At 31.9% G+C, this 19836-nt stretch overlaps 1 protein-coding gene across 1 annotated transcript; it reads right to left on the bottom strand.

Annotated features, from left to right (window-relative positions):
• Positions 1 to 16078: 16078 nt before the first annotated feature.
• On the bottom strand, positions 16079 to 19323 carry LOC140442365 (uncharacterized). Its single transcript, XM_072533440.1, has 4 exons — positions 19319 to 19323; positions 17442 to 18130; positions 17094 to 17324; positions 16079 to 16476 (listed from the first exon to the last, which is right to left on the bottom strand). Exons 1-4 carry the CDS (start codon positions 19321 to 19323, stop codon positions 16079 to 16081), a joined length of 1323 nt encoding a protein of 440 aa, XP_072389541.1.
• Positions 19324 to 19836: the final 513 nt, after the last annotated feature.

Below are 19836 nucleotides of genomic sequence, written 5' to 3'. Positions count from 1 at the left end.
CAAATAAAACTTCTGTATGCTCCTGAGGTCTTTGAAAACTAAATGAATAGTCGCAGTAACTGCCAATTATTTATACATTTCGTTTCAATTGTACGAGTAATCCACTCACACGACATGGCAAGTATACGTAAGTGCCGATTATTCGCTAAGTACACGAGTCGTTTGAATCCGGCTTTAGACAACCATAGTAAAATTATACCAAATACCAGCAAAAAACTCAAAGAATATAAGCCTCATACTTCTATACGCCTCATACTTGTAATTCCGAGAGTCCATATTTCCACCCCGTATAATAAGGAATAAATGAATGTTTTTACAAATTGATATCGGATATCCAACGATAAGATAGAGTTTATTAGGAATGTTTAATACATTAATTAATGTTGACACTTACATTGAGTTATTGCATTTAAATTACTTAACATTGGTTTATACTTATTTATCCTTGTTTTTTTTTTGATTTTGTAGCCATAGGATAGGTGGGTTTAAATTCATTGTCTTTAAAATACCTAGTGTAAATTGACAATCCTTGATTTTTCAGCATTTATATTTTAATAACTTTCCTGTGGTTTAATAGTTTTGTACACTTGATTTTACTGTCATAGAGTATGTATGGTTTAAATTTTTTTTTCTGGTTTAAGTTTAAGACCCCTTAATGTTGTACCCTTCTTTGCACCCGTAGGGTATTTAGGTTTTAACAACTTTTCATATTTGTTGAGAACATGGCTCCCTTACGTGAGGCACAAATCATATCAATCGTAAAGGTGTAAAAATCTAAATCTTATATTAAAATCACCCTCAAGACCCATGACCTCCCCCCCCCCCCGACAAAAAGTTTCTACGGATTAGCCACCGAAAGGTGCAAAAATCTAAATCCTGTATCAAAATCACCTCCTTCAAGACCCATGGCCCCCCTGACAAAAATTTCTAGATCCGCCTCTGAACAATATTATTATTTATGATATTGTGATATTATGATATTCTTTATTAAGAATAACCTAACCATTTATGTACCTACTAATAATTTTGCACTATATGTTTTTCGAGAACTAGAAGAATAAATTAATTATTTCGCTGAAATCATACACCCTGTAAGGTAAACGAACTGTGCAAGTTACTTGTTATGATTCTATGAGTTGCTAATAGTAGCAAAAATGAGAACACATAATATGCAAATCACACCTGAAAATATATCATGCGTGTATTATATATTGTATCACACTCCTCTTATGGGTATTATCTAAAGGCTAATAACCTTTGGAAATGCCTTTTGATCTCATCAGAAAAAATTCCCTTTCACTGTACTGTCTTGTCACTGCTCTGGAATACTTCCTATTGTCAATAAACAGATGCGGAAAACGTATTAAATCTTGTACTATATTCCAATTTGCACATGTACAGTGTGAAGCTAGTATCTTATTTCACATCCAAACTTTAAGAATAAATTTAGTATCAAATTGGCATAAATTATGAAAGCGCTCTAATACCACATAAATGAACAGTCGCATCTCACTATATGGGTATATGAAACAGTATTTTAGCACAAGTTCAATGCCGAAATTTAATTACCGAACGTAAATAATCCGAAGGAAACAAATAAAGCTGTAAAAAAGTCATTATATTCTGAGACAGGATACTAATGTTACAAATACAAACAAAAACAATAAATGCGAAAACATTACAAGCATATGCATCCAAAGATGACTATGAAGAAGAAGAAATCGAAAAATTCTCTCATAATTTAAAAAAAGTATTAACATCTACGAAGAAACACGAGCTAAAATTTTGTCATGCCAAGATTGTTGAAGAAGAACAGAAAGATATTATATGAAAATATGGTCTAAGAATATGAAAATTGCAGATATACCAACAAATCACAATATTCTGGTAGAAAAAATAAAACTGAGATTGAAACAAATTACACGGACTGATTAGCACAAACAGTTACTATCGATAGAGAAAATATGTCAAATGATACCGTAAACAAGAAATAACCAATGTATTACAGCAAGCAAAGATGAAAGTACCGAGAAAGCTTGAACAAGAACTAAAAATATATTAAATACAGTTCGAGAAACAAAAATAAGTGCAGTGAAAACAAAAAAAAACAAGGATGGATGACTAAAGAAATACTGAGACTTGTGGACCAAAGAAAACACACAAATAAAGATAACAACGAGCTTCTGTTGTCCCATTCTCCATCGTTTAGGCTTCTCTTACTCATGGCGTCGTCTACTTCGTTGCTCCAGGATCTTCTGGGTCGTCCTCTTTTACTTTTTCCTATGAAGCTACATTCGGTTATTCTCTTTATTCATCTGCTGTCGCTAGTTCTTCTTACATGTGTAAACCACTTTAGTCTTTTTTGTGCTATATATTATGTTAGTATGTCTGTTTCTATTGTTGTTCTTTGCTTTATTTCCTCATTACTTCTCCTATCCATTCTTGTTACTCTGCAGCATCTTCGCAGGCATTTCATCTCTGTTTCTACTATCTTACTGCTGTATTTCTTATTTATAATCCAATTTTCAGCCCCATATGCCATAATACTTCGCACTAATGTTTTATAAATCTGTGTTTTTGTCTTCATATTTAGGTGTCTATCTCACGATACTGAGTTAAGTTCTCGGATTGCTGTTCTTGTTTGTCCTAATCTTTGCTTAATTTCTTCCTCTGTTGTTATCTTTTTCGTGATTATAAACCCCAAGTATTTGAAGTTATCCTTTCCTTTGTATATTATTCTTGTAGTTTCTTATCATGTAACTGAGGTCTTCTTGGTCTTGTGCAATCACTACTTGACCGTCTGCAAAGCTCAACGTATATAGGTATTCAGGTATAGGTATTATAGGTATTCAAATAACGTCAAAATCAGGGAGTACCGCAGAAAATACATTCGAGGGTTGGCTAAGCAAGATTAGCTACTAGACAGTTACATGCACGATTGTGCAGTAATAATAAAATATAAAGAGAAAAATTTATAAAACAATAATAGACAGTATTGGGTTGTAGAGTGCCGAACTCTGAGTACCAGATCTCGAGAAACCCCATCAAGTAACAATTCTCCAATAATAACATCCAGGAGAACTCCAAGCGAATATAGACCATTGAGGGATAGTCAAACCGATTTATTCGGTCAGTATCCTGAGTACGACGTTCACAAAGAAGTTGCACGCTGTAAAAACACTGGATGTAAAGGAAAAACTTTTGAATGGTGTTTTGCACTTTATTTATGTTTCGTCCAAGGGCGTAATTTTTTTAACCAATTACTCTACAAATAATTGTAAGTTATTAGGTTTTTTTCGGAGCTTTTCATTAATTAAGACCAATTGTCCATTGGAATGAACACTCATGTAAAGTAAAAAATTATACAAAATTTAGCAAAACAAACTCATTTTAGAGCTCACTAGACCTACTACAATTAAGCAAGGAATATTTTTTTTCTTTGATCAAAATAAATTGGACCTGAAAGAGTTAAACCATATTTGGTCTATTTGATTTTGCTAATTATTAATAAATAACCTGATTCTATAAATACACACACTCAAAAATGTTTTGCATATTATCTATAACGCCACTGAACGTTTCTCATTTGAAATTTTTTGCACTGATTTTTTTTTGTTTACTAAAATAATGTATTTTGTTGATTGTTTTTTGTTTCTTAATCGTCGCAAATACTCTCAGTATTCATATTGCGTTCATCAGTTTTCGAAAACCTATATTTGAAAAAATTGGTTTGCGTTTTATTCACTTTGTAGTGAACAGTATAAATAGACAAGTGATATCTGAGTTCAACATAGCTAGTATCGTTACTTTGATTGAGGAAGGCCACGCACAAGTCGATATTGCTGTCCGGGTTGGAGTTAATCAGAGTGATGTGTCTCGGATTGTGAAAAAATATCGAGAGACGGATTCTGTTAGCGATCGTTCAAATAGCGGAAGACCCAGAATTATTACCAATGTCCAACAACGCTTTTTAACGTTAACTACCCGGAGAAACCTCTCTATGACTGCCCCAGCTATTAGAAGAAGAAGAAGAAGAGAGCACCAGCAAGCTCATAATATTGTAATTTGCGATCAGACTATAAGACACAGGTTACATTCGGCGAATTTATTTACAAGAAGACCATTGTTTATACCAAAGCTTACGTTAGAGCAGAAAAGGACTCGACTGGAATGGGCCAATGAATATTTACAAAGGCATGACAATAGATGGGGAAACGTGTTATTTTCTGATGAAACCAAAATTAGCCTTTTGTCGGATATTTGCCGAATTAGGATTTGGAGAAACCCAAAGACTTAGACATAGACTTAACCAAGCTGTCAAAAGAGTCCCATGTCAAGGTGGCTCCATAATGTTTTGGGGCGGCATCATGCTAAATAATAAAACTCCTTTAATTCCTATTGTTGGCAACATGAATGGACAAATTTATATTAATACCATTCTTAGGACTGTTGTACGCTTGTGGCAAGGAGCTGTTGGTCCAGAATTTATTTTTATGGACGACAATGCGCCTCCCTATCATACGAGACATGTGGCAGATTTTTTAGAGATGAAAGATATCGTCACATTACAATGGTTACCTTGCTCACCTGACCTCAATCCCATTGAGCACAGATGGGATATGCTCAAAAGAAAAATTCAGTCCTATCAGCCACTTTCAAGGACACTACAAGACCTTAGAATAGCAGCGATTGAAGAATGGGGCACCATGGACCAGAACTACATTAATACACTTATAAGAAGCATGGGACATCGCATTCAGTCTTGCATTAATGCAAGAGGTGTAAATACGGCATATTAATTATTAGTTCCTATATCTGTACAAATTAAAAAAAATATATTTACAATACATATTATAAATAATAAATTGTTAATCCCTTAAATTTTGTTTATTCTTTTTTTCAAAACATACAATTCTATATATATATATATATATATATATATATATATATATATATATATATATATATATATATATATACAGTAGACTCCCTCTATAACGAGAACTGAAATGGCAGACTAATTACCTCGTTATAAGCGGATCTCGTTATATCCAACAACAATAATACTGTGCATATATATGAATATGTAGTTTTCTAAAACATTAACTTTCTATAATGAAGCCATTCGGAGCAATATAAGATGCTAATAAATATTGTTTGAATGGCGTTTTTAAAACAAAGTTGTTTACTTTTATTGTCACTGAAATGCATTATAACAAAAAAGAGTTGTTTATTTTTACTGTCAATGATATACGTTAAAACAAAAAATCTGTATTCTGTCAATATGTACAAAGCGTATAAAGTTATTTTGTCATTTTTGACTGCTTTAAATTGTCCAGTATTCTATCTATCATATTTTCTAAAGATGTGAAACAGTTTTATGCTTCTTCATTTGCGTTTTGTCCTTGGATAAAGTTTCTGACAACCTTTAAAACACTCTCCACATCTTGTCTATTAGGACCCATATTATTAGGTGTGAATGGTCAACCCTCTACAATGACACTTGTGAATCATAAATTTTACATTTCCGACTAAGAATCATAAATTGTAAGAAGTTTATTGCGGGCGGCCCGCAGTTAAAAAGGGTATTTATTTATAGCTACGGCCGGGCCAAAACGTAAAAAACACGTTTTTCAATCTTATTTTCTTCGTTATAAGCAAATTTACCTCGCTATAGAGGGTTATAGTGCAATAGAAATTTCACGGGACATCTAATGTACCTCGTTATAAGCGAAACCTCGTAATAACCGTGTTCGTTATAGAGGGAGTATACTGTATATATATACAGTAGACTCCCTCTATAACGAGAACTGAAATGACAGACTAATTACCTCGTTATAAGCCGATCTCGTTATATTAGAAAATCATAATACCGTGCATACATATGAATCTGTAGTTTTCTAAACCATTAACTTCCTATAGTGAAGCCATTCGGAGCAATATAAGATGCTAATAAATATTGTTTGAATGGCGTTTTTGAAAAAAAGTTATTAACTTTTATTGTCAATGAAATATATTAAAACATAAAAGAGTTGTTTACTTTTATTATCAATGATATACGTTAAAACAAAAAAGCTGTACTTATATTTTTTTCCAACTATATAATGTATAAATCGTATTTTCAAGGATAACATAAACTATTGCTTCTGCAATTTTAAGAACTGTGTTATTTTTAACTGCTTTAAATGGTCCATTATCATTCTATCATATATTTTCTAAAGATGTGAAACAGTTGTATTTATTCATTGTAAAGAAGTTTATTGCGGGCTGCAGTTAAGTTTATTGAGGGGCTGTTTGAAAAGGTATTTATTTATAGCCACGACCGGACTAAAAACGTAAAAAACACGTTTTTGGATCTTATTTTCTCTCGTTATAACCAAATTTGCCTCGCTATAGACGGTTTTAGATAAATATAAATTTCACGGAACATCTAATGTATCTCGTTATAAGCGAAACCTCGTAATAACCGTGTTCATAATAGAGGCAGTATACTATATATATATATATATATATATATATATATATATATATATATATATATATATATATATATATATATATATATATATATATATATATATATATATAATAAAGTATTTTGTTAAAAAAAAATAGATTTCACCAGATTTGGTGAATAATTTTGAAAATATTACATTATGCAAAACATTTTTGAGTGTGTGTATGTTAATGGAAGAAAACTGAGTCATTTGAGATACGCTGATGAGATTGTAATATTCGCTACAAGTTTGGAACTACATACCATGATGACGCAACTATTTCAAAGCTTCAGTAAAAGTAGGTCTTAAGATGAACTTGAAAAAAACAAAAATAATGACAAATACACTGAACATTCCAGAAATAACATTCAACGACATAAATTTAGAAACAGTAAGCGAATACATCTACCTGGGACAGATAATGAAAATTAACAAAGAAAATCAAACTGCCGAAATTACCAGAAGAATAAGGTTAGCATTGACAGGATTTGGAAAATTGAGTTGGATCTTGAAAAGCACTAAAATAGAAGAATATTTTAAAACCAGAATTTACGATCAGTGTATCCTCCCTATACTCACGTATGGTTCACAGACGTGGACACTCACCAAGTCTATTATGGATAAAATAGTAAAAGCACAAAGAGCGATGGAAAGATCAATGCTCGGGGTGAGACTTATAGACAAAAAAACAAACAAGTGGATTAGAAGCAAAACCAAAGTAAAAGACGGAGGAGAACATGCTGCCAAATTAAAACGAAGCTTTGCAGGACACAATGCCCTACTAAAGGATAAAAGATGGAACCACGAATACAACAATGAAGACCATGGTTTGGAAAGAGAAGCAGAGGAAGACTACAAATGAGATGGGCTGATGACATTACGAAGATCGGAGGACAGAACTGGAAACAAGTAGCCCAAAATAGAAAACACTGGATTGATTTGAGGGAGGCCTATGTCCAAAGTTGGATTACATAAGGTTGAAGAAGAAGAATAAGAACCTGATTCTAGTCTGTTTCAATAGTTATAACTCATCCTATATACTAGCTTTGTAAATATTTTTGTAACAATAAAGTAATTTTTTATAATAATTTTATATCATATTTATTATATACACTCTATACAAGTACCTAAATAATTTTATCTATTTGTTTATGCAATTTACATAAAATCTTATTAAAGTGTCGGTCAATGACCGAAAATACTATATCCACATTATTTAATATATCTAATAGTTGTGACATTCACTTACACTTTTGGTATCGCATAAACTTTATTTTTAATAATTGTATACGCGAAGTAGTTAATTTCAAGCGAGGGAATTGGTTTCCTATCACTGACGCAATTTTGATGCTATTTTTGGATATTAAATATTAAATATTGGCCCAATTAGGCAATTGATTATAATTGACGAAACCGAAAGATACTTGTAGAAAATTAAAAAAAAAAGTGCTGAAAATAATCATTTTCTAAATTTTGATTAAATAAAATTTCATTGGACACAAATAATTATGAACAAATTTAAAATTGGATTTTCAGCTAAGATATTCGTCTTCTTCCCTCACCGCTTCTGCCCTCTATTTTCTTTAAATGAGCATCCAGATGCCATAGTTTTATTTCGTTGATTTTTCTTTCAACTTCTTTTTTTCGTCATGCTTTTAACACTTTAACGGTCGACACATGGTTTATGCTTATACATTATACATATCAAAGGTATTCTTATTGACTTTGGTTTTCTTGTATAATTTTCTAGTCTCTCTTCTGTTATTTTTAATACATATTGTATCTAATATTCTGTATGGTTTTGTATATTTTGTCTATTATTTTGATTTTGTTTTTCTTATCGTTGATTTGTTGTATTTATAATTTAGCGCAGAACTCTTAGGCTATTCGTAATATTTTCTGTCCGTCTATTGACACGTTGACACTTTTTATCGCTAAGCTGGAAAATTTTTTATTTACTTGCCGCCATTTTTATCTCATTGCATTCACGCCTCTCTTTTGCCTGTACTATTTTTTCATGTTCATCTAGTCACATTTTTACCTTAATTAAATTTAATAGCGTTTTGAACCAATTTTATGGCAAATTTCCGGTTTATTTAGTCATATCACTAATGAAAATCTAGAAGAAGAGGAACTAAAAAATCTAATATGTACTTCAAAATATGTATCAATGACAATATTGCGTAAAGCGATACCCGATTGTAAGTTCCACAGAACCCATATTCAAATTAATTAGGTTTTCCCAGTGTTCTTAATTCACTCATCAAACTAGACCAAGTTTAAATTTAAACCGTTTACCTTAACCCCTACCCAACTATACAATTCTGGCATTGACCCTTAATCGAGTCTTCATCGAATAGATAAAACCAGAAAATAGTTGTATTGAATTAAAAAGACCTTGTAGTACAAAGCCCAAATTAACATGCCATATTAAAATTAACGTTAGATATTACAACTACACATCCGTTGAGTAATTTGAGCATTCAGTCAAGGCGAGTTCTATTTACCTAAAATAAGACACTTATTTAGTGGTTTTGTGTCAAGGTTAAAGCATTTGAATCAGCTGCGATCCTATAAGGTCCCTAATAATCGCGAAGGCTAACTTACGGAGCAATCAAATAGACTTATAACATCCATTATTAACTTTTCTGCTAATATAAATAACGATATAAAGAAACTAAAGTTCTTCTTAAGGGACTATATGAAAAGATATCTGATAATTGAAGACATAAAGGAGCAGCTGGAGAAAGTGGCTAGCAATTACAAAACTAAACCAAATCTTAGAAGGAAAAATGTAAAATAACGTAATTCTAGAAACAATTTTAAACATTCAACAGTGATAAGATTGAAAATATTAATAGAAATTGGCATTATAAAATATGTGCAGAATGTTTCGAATTATTTTGTTCTGAAACTATTTCCCTGTAGCTTTTTAATACAATTTACTATTTTTATAAAAATTAACCACAATTTTAGTTTAAAATTTGTTTTAAATTTGTTTAGTTTAAATTAATTTTTTTATATAGTAGAATATATGTCAAATAAATGTTTTGGATTTTGTAAAAATAATGGACTAACTTTGGATTCTTATAATATAAGATATACTCCTGGGCAAAATGGGAAAGCTGAACGAATAAACGGAAGTATCGTAGAAAGAAGTAGAAAGAGAAGAAGAAGCTGAAAGAAAAAAAGTAAAAATTAGAGATGAATTAGCAAAGTCCCATCAATGAGTCGATTTTATGGCAAAATTTTTCGAAATAAACTAGAGGAAGATATCAATGGTAAAATTGGCGAAGACCAAGCAGGGTTCACTACAGGACGGTCCTGTGTCGACCAAATATATACGGTCCACCAAGAAATCAAAAAGAAAATGGCAAAAATAGAGCAATCCACTGTGCACTTGTAGATTTTCAGAAAGCATATGACCTAGTACCAAGTAACAGTTGTTGATAAGAGCAGTGAAAATATATATAAAAGTTATATAGTAAGAGTAGAAAACTAATTTTCCATTTCCCTTTAAGACAACAAAGGGGTTGCAGGGCTGCTCCAGATCGCCAACGCTTTTTAAAATATTTGTAGAACATACCAGTAAGAGATGATCATTTATACACATTAAACTTTGCAGGCGACCAGATGGTCACAGCACAAAATAAGGGAAACTTAAGTTTTATGGCCAAAAAATTGGAATTGTAGTATCCAAATAATGGTCTAGAAAAAAATTTTCAGAAAACAGAATCCTAGAAACAACTGAAGAAGCAGTAAACAACTTAAGGTTTAGGTAGGTAAAGTAGACGAAGATTGGCAAATAAAAGGCACAAATTTATATACTTAGGATTCATAATTTTAAGAAACTGAACAAAAAAGAAGAAATGAAAAGTCGACTGGGCAAACAAAAACGTGTAATAAGTAATCAAATCCGGTGCTATGGAAGAACCACATCACCAAGAACAAGAAAACAAAAATTTTTCACTCAATAGACTCTGGTAGTATGGGGCAGAAATCTCGATACTAACAAAAACGAAAACAATAAGTTATTAGAAGCTGTTAGAGACTTTTCTTTGTAAATGCTTTTATAAATAGGGTTATTGAAGTATATGTTTTGGATGTCACAAAAGGCGTTCTTTGGTCTGTTTTTTAATGAACTTTAGTGTTTTTATAATTACGTACAGTTCGGCTTTGGAAATATTTCAATTGCAGCTTAAAATTTAGCATTATGAGTATTAGAAAAAAATTGCTGCTCCTACAATATCCAGTGTTTTTGATGCCTCTGTGTAGATCTCCTGGTAGTCGTTAAATCTATCCATGACTTCTTTGAAGTGATTTAGTATTGTAAATGGTGGGTATTAATGTTTATTAAATTTTGATAGATCAGTGATCATTATTGGTTTATTTACAGGCCATATAGTGAAAGGATTTTTTCACGGTAGTTTATTGTCGAAAATTTAAACCGTATTTATAAAGTAATCGATTAAATCGCTTATACAAAGGTGGATCACATTGAGGGCGAGATGAGACGTAGTGGCTGAAACGATTGTTATGAACGTTATGGTAAACTGGGTTATCTGGAAAAGACAGAGCTTTACAATCCAACGATACACTTACAAAATTATAGCTGGTTTACTATTACTTATTACGTATACTTAATATGGGACTTGTTCGCCAAAACGTTTCGCTGTCCCGTATTTTCAATCACATCTAGTTCTCTAAGGACATGTTTATAAAAATATTTAAAAGAGTTATGTACCATTGAACCGTAGTCAATTTTTGATCGAATTAAGGATGAAAAGATTTGTAGAAGTGTTTCCGTATCACTACCCCATGAGATGTTCGATAGTGTCTTAAAAATATTAATGCTTTGCTGGCAAGTATCTTTTATATTTTTAAGTGACTTTCCAAACCAATGTTTTGTTAAATGTAAAACTAAGGAATTTTAATTCTTTTCCAAAGGTAGGTTCTTACCAATCAACGTTAAAACTGGATCATCCTCTTTTCACTTTTTTGAGAAGGCAGGCATTATTTTCGCCAAAGAAACTGAGTTCTCTTTTTATCAGACAATGTCTAGAGATTATTTACTGTGCTTTGAGGGATTGTTCAGGTGGATTCTAGGTTTGTTTCTCCTATTAGGAGAACTAGGTCTTCCGCGTATATTCTTCCTTTAACTGGTTGTGAACATTCTTTGAAAATATCATTAATTACCAAAAGAAATAAAGTTACAGATTCTTAAGCGACTTCGTTTTCCTGGATTTGAGTTAATGATATAGTTTAATTTGCTCATACCTTAAATGTTCTAAATTAAAGAAAATTTGGAATAAATTTTAGGAAGTTTCCATTAATAACCCAGGAGAGCAGCTTTTTTGTTATACCATATCTCCATGTGCATAAGCTTTTGTGATATCGCAAAAATGGCTAGACAATGTTGTTTGGTTCACATAATCAACTAGATTAACTAGTCGTTGATGAATTTTGACGAAAGCTGTTCTGCTCAGGAATTAGCAGTTTTCTATTTTTCAGAAATCATGTAAGGCGAAGGTTTGTAATATTTTTTGGTTATATATTGAACACAAAGTTTTATAGCTTTTCTGGTTAATAAAGAAAAAATAGTTCATTATGCCTTTTTTGTTAATAAGGTTTAATTTGCTTTAAAAAATATTTTTGTATTTTTGTATGGTTAGCGATAATTTTTTGTTTTATTTAATCCTATTACCTGATTTTATTTCAATTAAGGTGCGTAAATTATGCATACGTTATCTTGATCTGAACGTCACGTTGACTCGAACGGGACAGCAGAGTTAAAGAATAGGTGTCCACTTCTTTAATAATAGTTTTTTTATGATTAAAGAAGTTAGGAAGAAACTAAGTTATTATCTTTAATCAATTGATGTCGTATAATGGAATTTGCAATACTATAAGTTTTAAATATAATTTTTACTTTATTTCTACCAACTAACTTAATATCGATAATGTCTTTTTTGAAGATTGAGTTTTTAAATAAATAATGACCAACTTTCACTGCTGATAATCGACTCACAAGGTTCTAAAATAACGTAGTATGGTCCAATGTCTATGGAATTATATTTATTATTTAAACTATATGACCTGTATCCATGTTATTCTCTGTGTCATTTCTATCTGGGGGATCCTTCACAGACGGGGAATTGTCCATGTCCGAAGTATTATTCATAATAATTTTCCAATGTACTAACCGTATTTAATGTATACTATATACAGTAGCTAAATACTTGACTAATTTGTGAATTAGATTGACACACTACACGAAAGACAATCGCTCTGAAATACTTTTCATCTAGAATTAAATAGAATTTGTGTGTTTAGTACTATTTAAATCATAAAAATTCTTAAGGAACTTTGAAAATTGTATTTAATCTTGACAGTTTTTTGTCAATTGCAATCACAGGGAGGAGATCACAATATTATCAAAGAGTAGAAAATCAATAGGAACGGATCAAATTAACCTGTAATTTATAAAGTATGGACAGTTCTTGCTACGCTTAAGAATGCTACATCTGATACAGTAATTTTGGTTGCAATTCATATATCTGGAACGAGGTGATTAATACAACTTCTTCTTCTTCTTAACATGCCATACACCAAAGTGCGTAGGCGACTATCTCATTACTAGAATTCTGTTCTTGGCGGCGTGACACAGCTCGCCTGTATTGTGTATTCCTGTCCATTCTTTAATATTCCTTAACCAGGGTAATTGTTTGCGGTCGGCTCCCCTCCTACCTTCGATCTTCCCTTGTAGGATTAACTGTGGTATTTCATATTTTGCTCCTCTCAATATGTGCCCAAGGTAACCAATCTTGCGTTTTTTAATTAATTCAAAGAGTTCTCTTTCCACGCCGGCTCTCTTAAGGACGTCATCGTTTCGAACTCTATCCACCCAAGGTATGCGCATCATTCTTCTCAATGATCACATTTCAAATGCTTCAAGTTTGTTGATAGATGTTTTTTTCAAAGTCCACGTTTTCATGCCATAAAGCAAGATGGACCATATGTAGCACTTGGCCATTCTGTAGCGTATTTCGAAATGTAGGTTTTGATTACATAGGAGCGGTTTGAATTTCACAAAAGCTTATCTTGCCATTTGTATTCGGGTTTTTATCTCTTGTTGTGGATCCGATTGGTCATTGATTGTGGTGCCAAGGTATTTAAAAGTTTTCACGCGTTTTATGCGATCGTCACCTATGCATATTATCGGGTTTTCTGGAGGGTTTCTGCTAATGACCATATATTTCGTTTTCAAAATGTTGATTTATTTTATTTATTATCAAATTATCAGTTATAATCACTGTGTCGTCCACATAGCGTAGGTTGCTAATTGGTATGCCGTTCACCTTAATGCCTAATTCCGTGTCTTCTAATGCTTCCGCAAATATATTTTCAACATGTAAATTAAAAAGCATCGGAGAGAGTATGCAGCCTTGGCGGACACCTTTCCGGATTTTAAATTTATCCGTATATTGGTCTTGATCAATCCTCACCTTTGCCATTCGGTTCCAGTATAGATTCTGAATAATTCTGATCTCCTTCTGGTCAATGTTAGCCCTATGTAGTAGTTCCATCATGATATCATGTTTAACATTGTCAAATGCCTTCTCGTAGTCGATGAAGGTGAGGTAGTCGATTAATACAACTACACACAGTATATTTTTACTCAACTATATTTTAAAAGTAACATTGTAGACTCAGACTTTATTTCACGAAAATAAATTGCTTATTCCATCATAAACAAGACCAAATTACTTTTCGCTTCTCCTCCTTGTATAAAGGACCCAGAAATGCATAGCTGAACGTGACTAAACTACCAATACATGAAGGTTATGTTCTTATAGATATTACGCCATACCATAAATACTCCTTTACGAGAAAACAACAATAAACACACTTTTCGCATCACTAAATCGTAGTAAACAGTTTATGGATTATTTGGATTAGCATTAATTAAATAATTTTATACCCAGACCTACAAGGAAAATTTAAATATTTGTTTGGTTTCTAATACTCGTAATACTTTAATGATGAGTCAAATAATGGATGAACAGACAATTTCTGTCAAGTGGAGTAAATTTATAATTACATAAAGTTCATAATAGATAAGAACCGAAGAATTACCAGCCAAAACAAATCGCTTATAATAATGAAGAAAGAAACCAAAAATCGAGGATTGATGAAAAATATAATTAAAACTTCAGATAAAGTATAATGTTAAACCCTGTAGAGTGTTTAAAAAAATCTTTGCTAAATTATAATTAAGATTTATTGAATTCGCATTAAAATCTAATTATCGCTTTTTTTTATAGAATATACCAGGAACCAGATATCGTAAAACACATTAAGATAGGACGTCTGAGGTGGGTAGGCCATGTAATGCGGATGGAGCAAACCGACCCAGCTAGAAAAACGCTCCTTGATAGACCTATTGGTCAAAGAAGAAGAGGAAGACCCAGAACAAGATTCCTAGATAACATAGATCAAGATATGAGAAATATGGAAATACGTGCTTGGCGGAGGAAGGCGATGGATATGGACGACTGGAAAAAAAGTCTTGGGGAGGCTAGGAGCCACACAGGGTTGTAAAGCCAAAATGATGATGATCTAATTATCGCTTAATATGTATTTTAGGTGATTCGAACGAAATTTGATATTTTGATAAAATTATCTAGCTTATAAAACATAAAATAGTTTATTAAGTGCAATAAATTAATTAATTAGTGTGGTGATAAGCTGGGAAAATGGATGATGAACAACTCCTGTGCGAGGGTTGAACAGTGAATAATGGAGGAGCAAGCATAGATATGGATACGTTTAACACCACGACAACCAACAATCAAAATGGTAAAAACACAACTGATGAAGATAAGGACACACCTTCGGATATCAAGCAAAAAAGTAATGTTTTAATCTACAAAATCCCAACCTGTATTTATATTTTGTCTACGTATTTATTGAGCATACCATAAATGAAAATATACGTAAATTATATCCTTTAGTAGTCGGTCATATTCTCCATAAAAAACTAAATATTCAAAATATTGTAAGACGTAAGACGTAAGACGTAAGACGTAAGAGTAGGCAAAAACAGAATTAGGGTTCAGTTAAAAACAACTAAAGATGCCAATAAACCAGTGGCTAATGAAAATTTAATTGGTTATATTACAAATAATTTATTATCGAGGAAGGGGTTATTAAGAATGTTGATACTTCTTTTGACGAGCAATATCTTTTTACAAATTTTCTATATGCGGTAACTATTACTGAAATTCGGAGAATCAAGCGAAAGATTATTTCTGATGGAGAAAAAATATTTGTCCCCCGACAAACAGTCATAGTCACATTTGAGGATAACATCTTTATTAATTCTGCATATTGTCCAGTTTAACCTTATATTCACAGTGTTACACAATGTTACCAGTGTCTTTAATATGATCACGTAGCGAAGCAGTGTCAGTGTCGTAGCACATTGGCTCTTTATCCATCAATCAATCAAAAGTTTCCCCCTTTGCCCACACGAAGGCCTAATATCAAAAATCCTAGACCACATTTGAAATTTTATATCCTTAATAAAAAATACAATCTTTAACAAATTCACATTTACTCAAATTTAACCTAAATCCTGCTTTTAAAAGTCTCTTAAGAACCTCAGCCAAGTTCTCTAAATGTTCTTTATTATCTTTCCCTGTAACTACTACATCATCTAAATAATTGACTGTGCCCTTACAACCCTGCAAAACTTTCTCCACTATACACTGAAAAATAGAACAAGCTGGTTTTGTTCCATATGGGAGTCTTTTAACTCTAAAAATTCCATAAGGTTTACTCCAAGATAGTAAATGTGATGTTTCAGGATCTAATTCTAACTGATTATATGCGTTTTTAAAATCTAGTTTAGTGAACTTTTCCCCACCTTTCAAAGCAGCAAAAATATCTTCTATTAAAGGAAGTGGATAATTTGAGTCTTTTAAATATTTGTTAATTGTTACTTTATAATTAGCACATACCCTTACTTCCTTACCATTAGGTTTGAGTACAGGTACCAATGGTGTACCCCACAAAGCATTTTCTACTTTCTCTATTACCCCCCTTTTTCTCTAACTTAAGCAACACTGCCTTTACTTTCTCTCTAAATGCAAAAGGGATTTAATGTGGTTTCTGAAAAATTGGCCTAACATCTTTTTCCATCTCTAAATGAACTTGCTCACCTATATATTGACCTAATTCATCATCAAAAATTTTCTCATATTTTCTTAATAAAACATTTAATTGTGATTTAAAGTCAATTTCATTTATATTTATTTCATTAATCTGGGTACACTTACTAAAACCTAATTCATGATTTTCAATATAGACTTTTGTTCCCTTTATGGATAAGTTAAATTTTATAAAGATATCTCTGCCTAACAGTGCCTTAGTAGCTCCCTCCACTACTGTCAATGAAACATTTTCAACTCTATCACCTATTTTGCTTTGTACCTCAATTTTACCTTTTGGTATTACCACTGGTCCATCATAATACTTTAATTTAATCAAACTTGGCTTTTAACTCTACCATTGAAAAACATTGATTATACATACTAAAAGGAATGCAAGAAACACCAGCTCCTGTATCTATTTCCATAACAAGAGGTTGCTGATTTATTAAAACGGTTATTGACATTGGTTTAATATAAGCCTCAACATTATAAACATAAATCTGCAGCATCTCCACCATACCATCTACCTCTGAGGTATTATCCTCAGCATCTACATTATTATCCATTTCTATAAAATTGTTTCTCCTAACTTTACATGCTGCTGCAATATGCCCTACTTTTTTACATTTATTACAAATAAATTTTCTAAACTTACACATTTTAAAATCATGATCTGGTTTATTACAATAAAAACACAAATTATCTCTTTTATTACTTACAAATATCCTACCAGTCTTAGTTTGATTTGATGAACCTGGTTGTCTTGCTTGAATTTTCTTACCACCTTCCCTTTTGGCTTCTGAATAATTTATGTCCACTCCTCTGGATTCCCTCAAAGCTGCTTCTTTTGCCAGTGCTATTTCTAAAAGATCTTTTAAAGTCCTATGGGGATCTTCTTCACATAAACGGTCTAATATTGGGCCTGCTTTTATTCCAACTACGAATTTCTCTTGTACTCTATACATTAACTTATCACCAAATTCGCATTGAGTTGCCATATTTTTGACTTTAATATACCATTCATTTATAGTTTCGTCTTCCTGTCTCAATGTTTCAAATTTTATTCTTCTTCTATAAATTGCAATGCGAGGTTTAAATTGGCTTTTTAATAGTGCCATAATATCATCAAATGATTTCTCTTTTGGTTTGCTAGGTGCACATAGGTTTTTCAACACTTTGTAAATGTCTTCACTGAGTAATGTTAATAATACAGCAACTTTTCTTGCTTCTTCTACTAAATTAGCCAATAAATATTGTTCTAACCTTTCTTCAAATATTTCAAAATCATCACCAATTCTAAACGTTGCTAATGAAGATATATTCCCTGCATGTACAACTGTTTTGGGCTGTGATCGTAATCCACATGGCTCCCCGGCCTGGATATCGCTTCCATTTTTGGCATTTTTAGCAATGTCTACACTAAAAATATGTACATAAACGAAATCCTTAAAATATACACAATCACTTTACCATTTACCTCGTCGCCAAATTAGTGTGATGAGAGGGAAGAATATAAAGGATTAGACCTGGTTTTATATTACTTATATTTTTAACTAACGGTCGAAATATTTTTATATAATTGACATTGACATGTGTTATGACTTCCTCTTCTTTTTCTCTATTACAATATACTACACTAATTATATTACTTTACGAACTGATCGAACTAGCAATGCTACAACTCAGATCAACCCAGTTAATAGGAAGCGAAAAGCCACATCTCTAATTCAAATATCCCTTCAATGTTCCCATTCAATTTTGGACCCGAGAAATCTATTAAGATTCCGCCAAGAGGAAAATTTGTAAGCTGTTATGTCAGATGAATTTATTAAAGAATTTTTCACGGTCTTTTAGAAAGTACTAAGTGAAGTAAAAGCTTTTGAAGAACTTTCACCCATCGGTGTAAATTATATTAAAAATTTTGCGTATTGATGATGAGTCACCTACAAAAATATCTCGGTCTGGTCAAAACTCTTCTGTCGATATATAACTTGTATCTCCAGACATCGCTGATAAAACTATCTGGACGATGGTAACAGATACTCTTGGATCGTATTATTTTTTCTTATGAAACTTAATATATTAAGAGAACAGTGTAGTAACACAATACAACCAAAAACCACATACTAGAAACTAGAAACACTAGAAAAGCTAACTGGATGGATACGAACGAACTCGCTTGTTATATTTCAGTAAGAAATTGCAACTACTAAATGAAAATGATAAATTATAATTATTTCATGGAAGGCATTGAAAATGCCGATACATGTTCAATTCCAATCAATAAGCCTTTCAAAAAAAGAGCTAAACTGTCACCCCCGCCTTGGTGGGATAGTAGATGTGAATAAGTTTTGCGTTATAGAAAAGAAGCTTTAAATAACTATATCAACAGTAATATGGAAAATTATATACAGGTTAAAGAAAAAAGGCAACATTAAAAAAATTAAAAACAAGGCTAAGAGTTACTTGGTACTAATGCACTAAACTTAACAAAAATGCTACGTCTGAGGAAATATGGCAACAGGCTAAAACAATGCAAAGAATTCCCTCACCTAATCTTAAATGTAGTAACTATGACTGGATAAAAGCTTTTTTGGAAAATATCACCTCATGATCTCATATAGTGAAGTAAAAGAAATAGTCAGCAAAACATAAATAGAAAATTTAAAGAAATCGATAATACAACGGAAAGCACAGAAGAGAAGATAGAATCCCTTAATAAAAACGATAGACGACATTAAAGACATTTTGATAAAGAACGAAGAAGGTAAGAATAAGACATGGATGACAAGAGATTCTGCAGCTGATGGAAGAAAGAAGGAAAAACAAGAACAATAACTCTATATATAAAACATAACAACGAGAAAAAATGCCAAGAAATCAATATTCTACAAAGTAAATACGACGACTTTAACGTGTATAAAAAGGTAAGAGAAATTACAGGCAAATGTAAAAACAGAAGAGTAAGTATACTTGTTAATGACAACGGAGAGGTAATCGTGGACAAAGAGAGTATTAATAATGCCTGAAAAAATTACATAGAAATTTATTTTTTGATGAGAGGGAGAACCACTTAGTAATACCTATAGAAACAGGATTACCTATACTAGTGGCAGAAATAAGAG

This window comes from Diabrotica undecimpunctata, chromosome 5, assembly GCF_040954645.1.
Source record: "Diabrotica undecimpunctata isolate CICGRU chromosome 5, icDiaUnde3, whole genome shotgun sequence".
Classification (NCBI taxonomy): Eukaryota; Metazoa; Arthropoda; class Insecta; order Coleoptera; family Chrysomelidae; genus Diabrotica; species Diabrotica undecimpunctata.
Note: the sequence above shows the minus strand (reverse complement) of the source record. Positions and strands in the feature narration are given on the sequence as shown.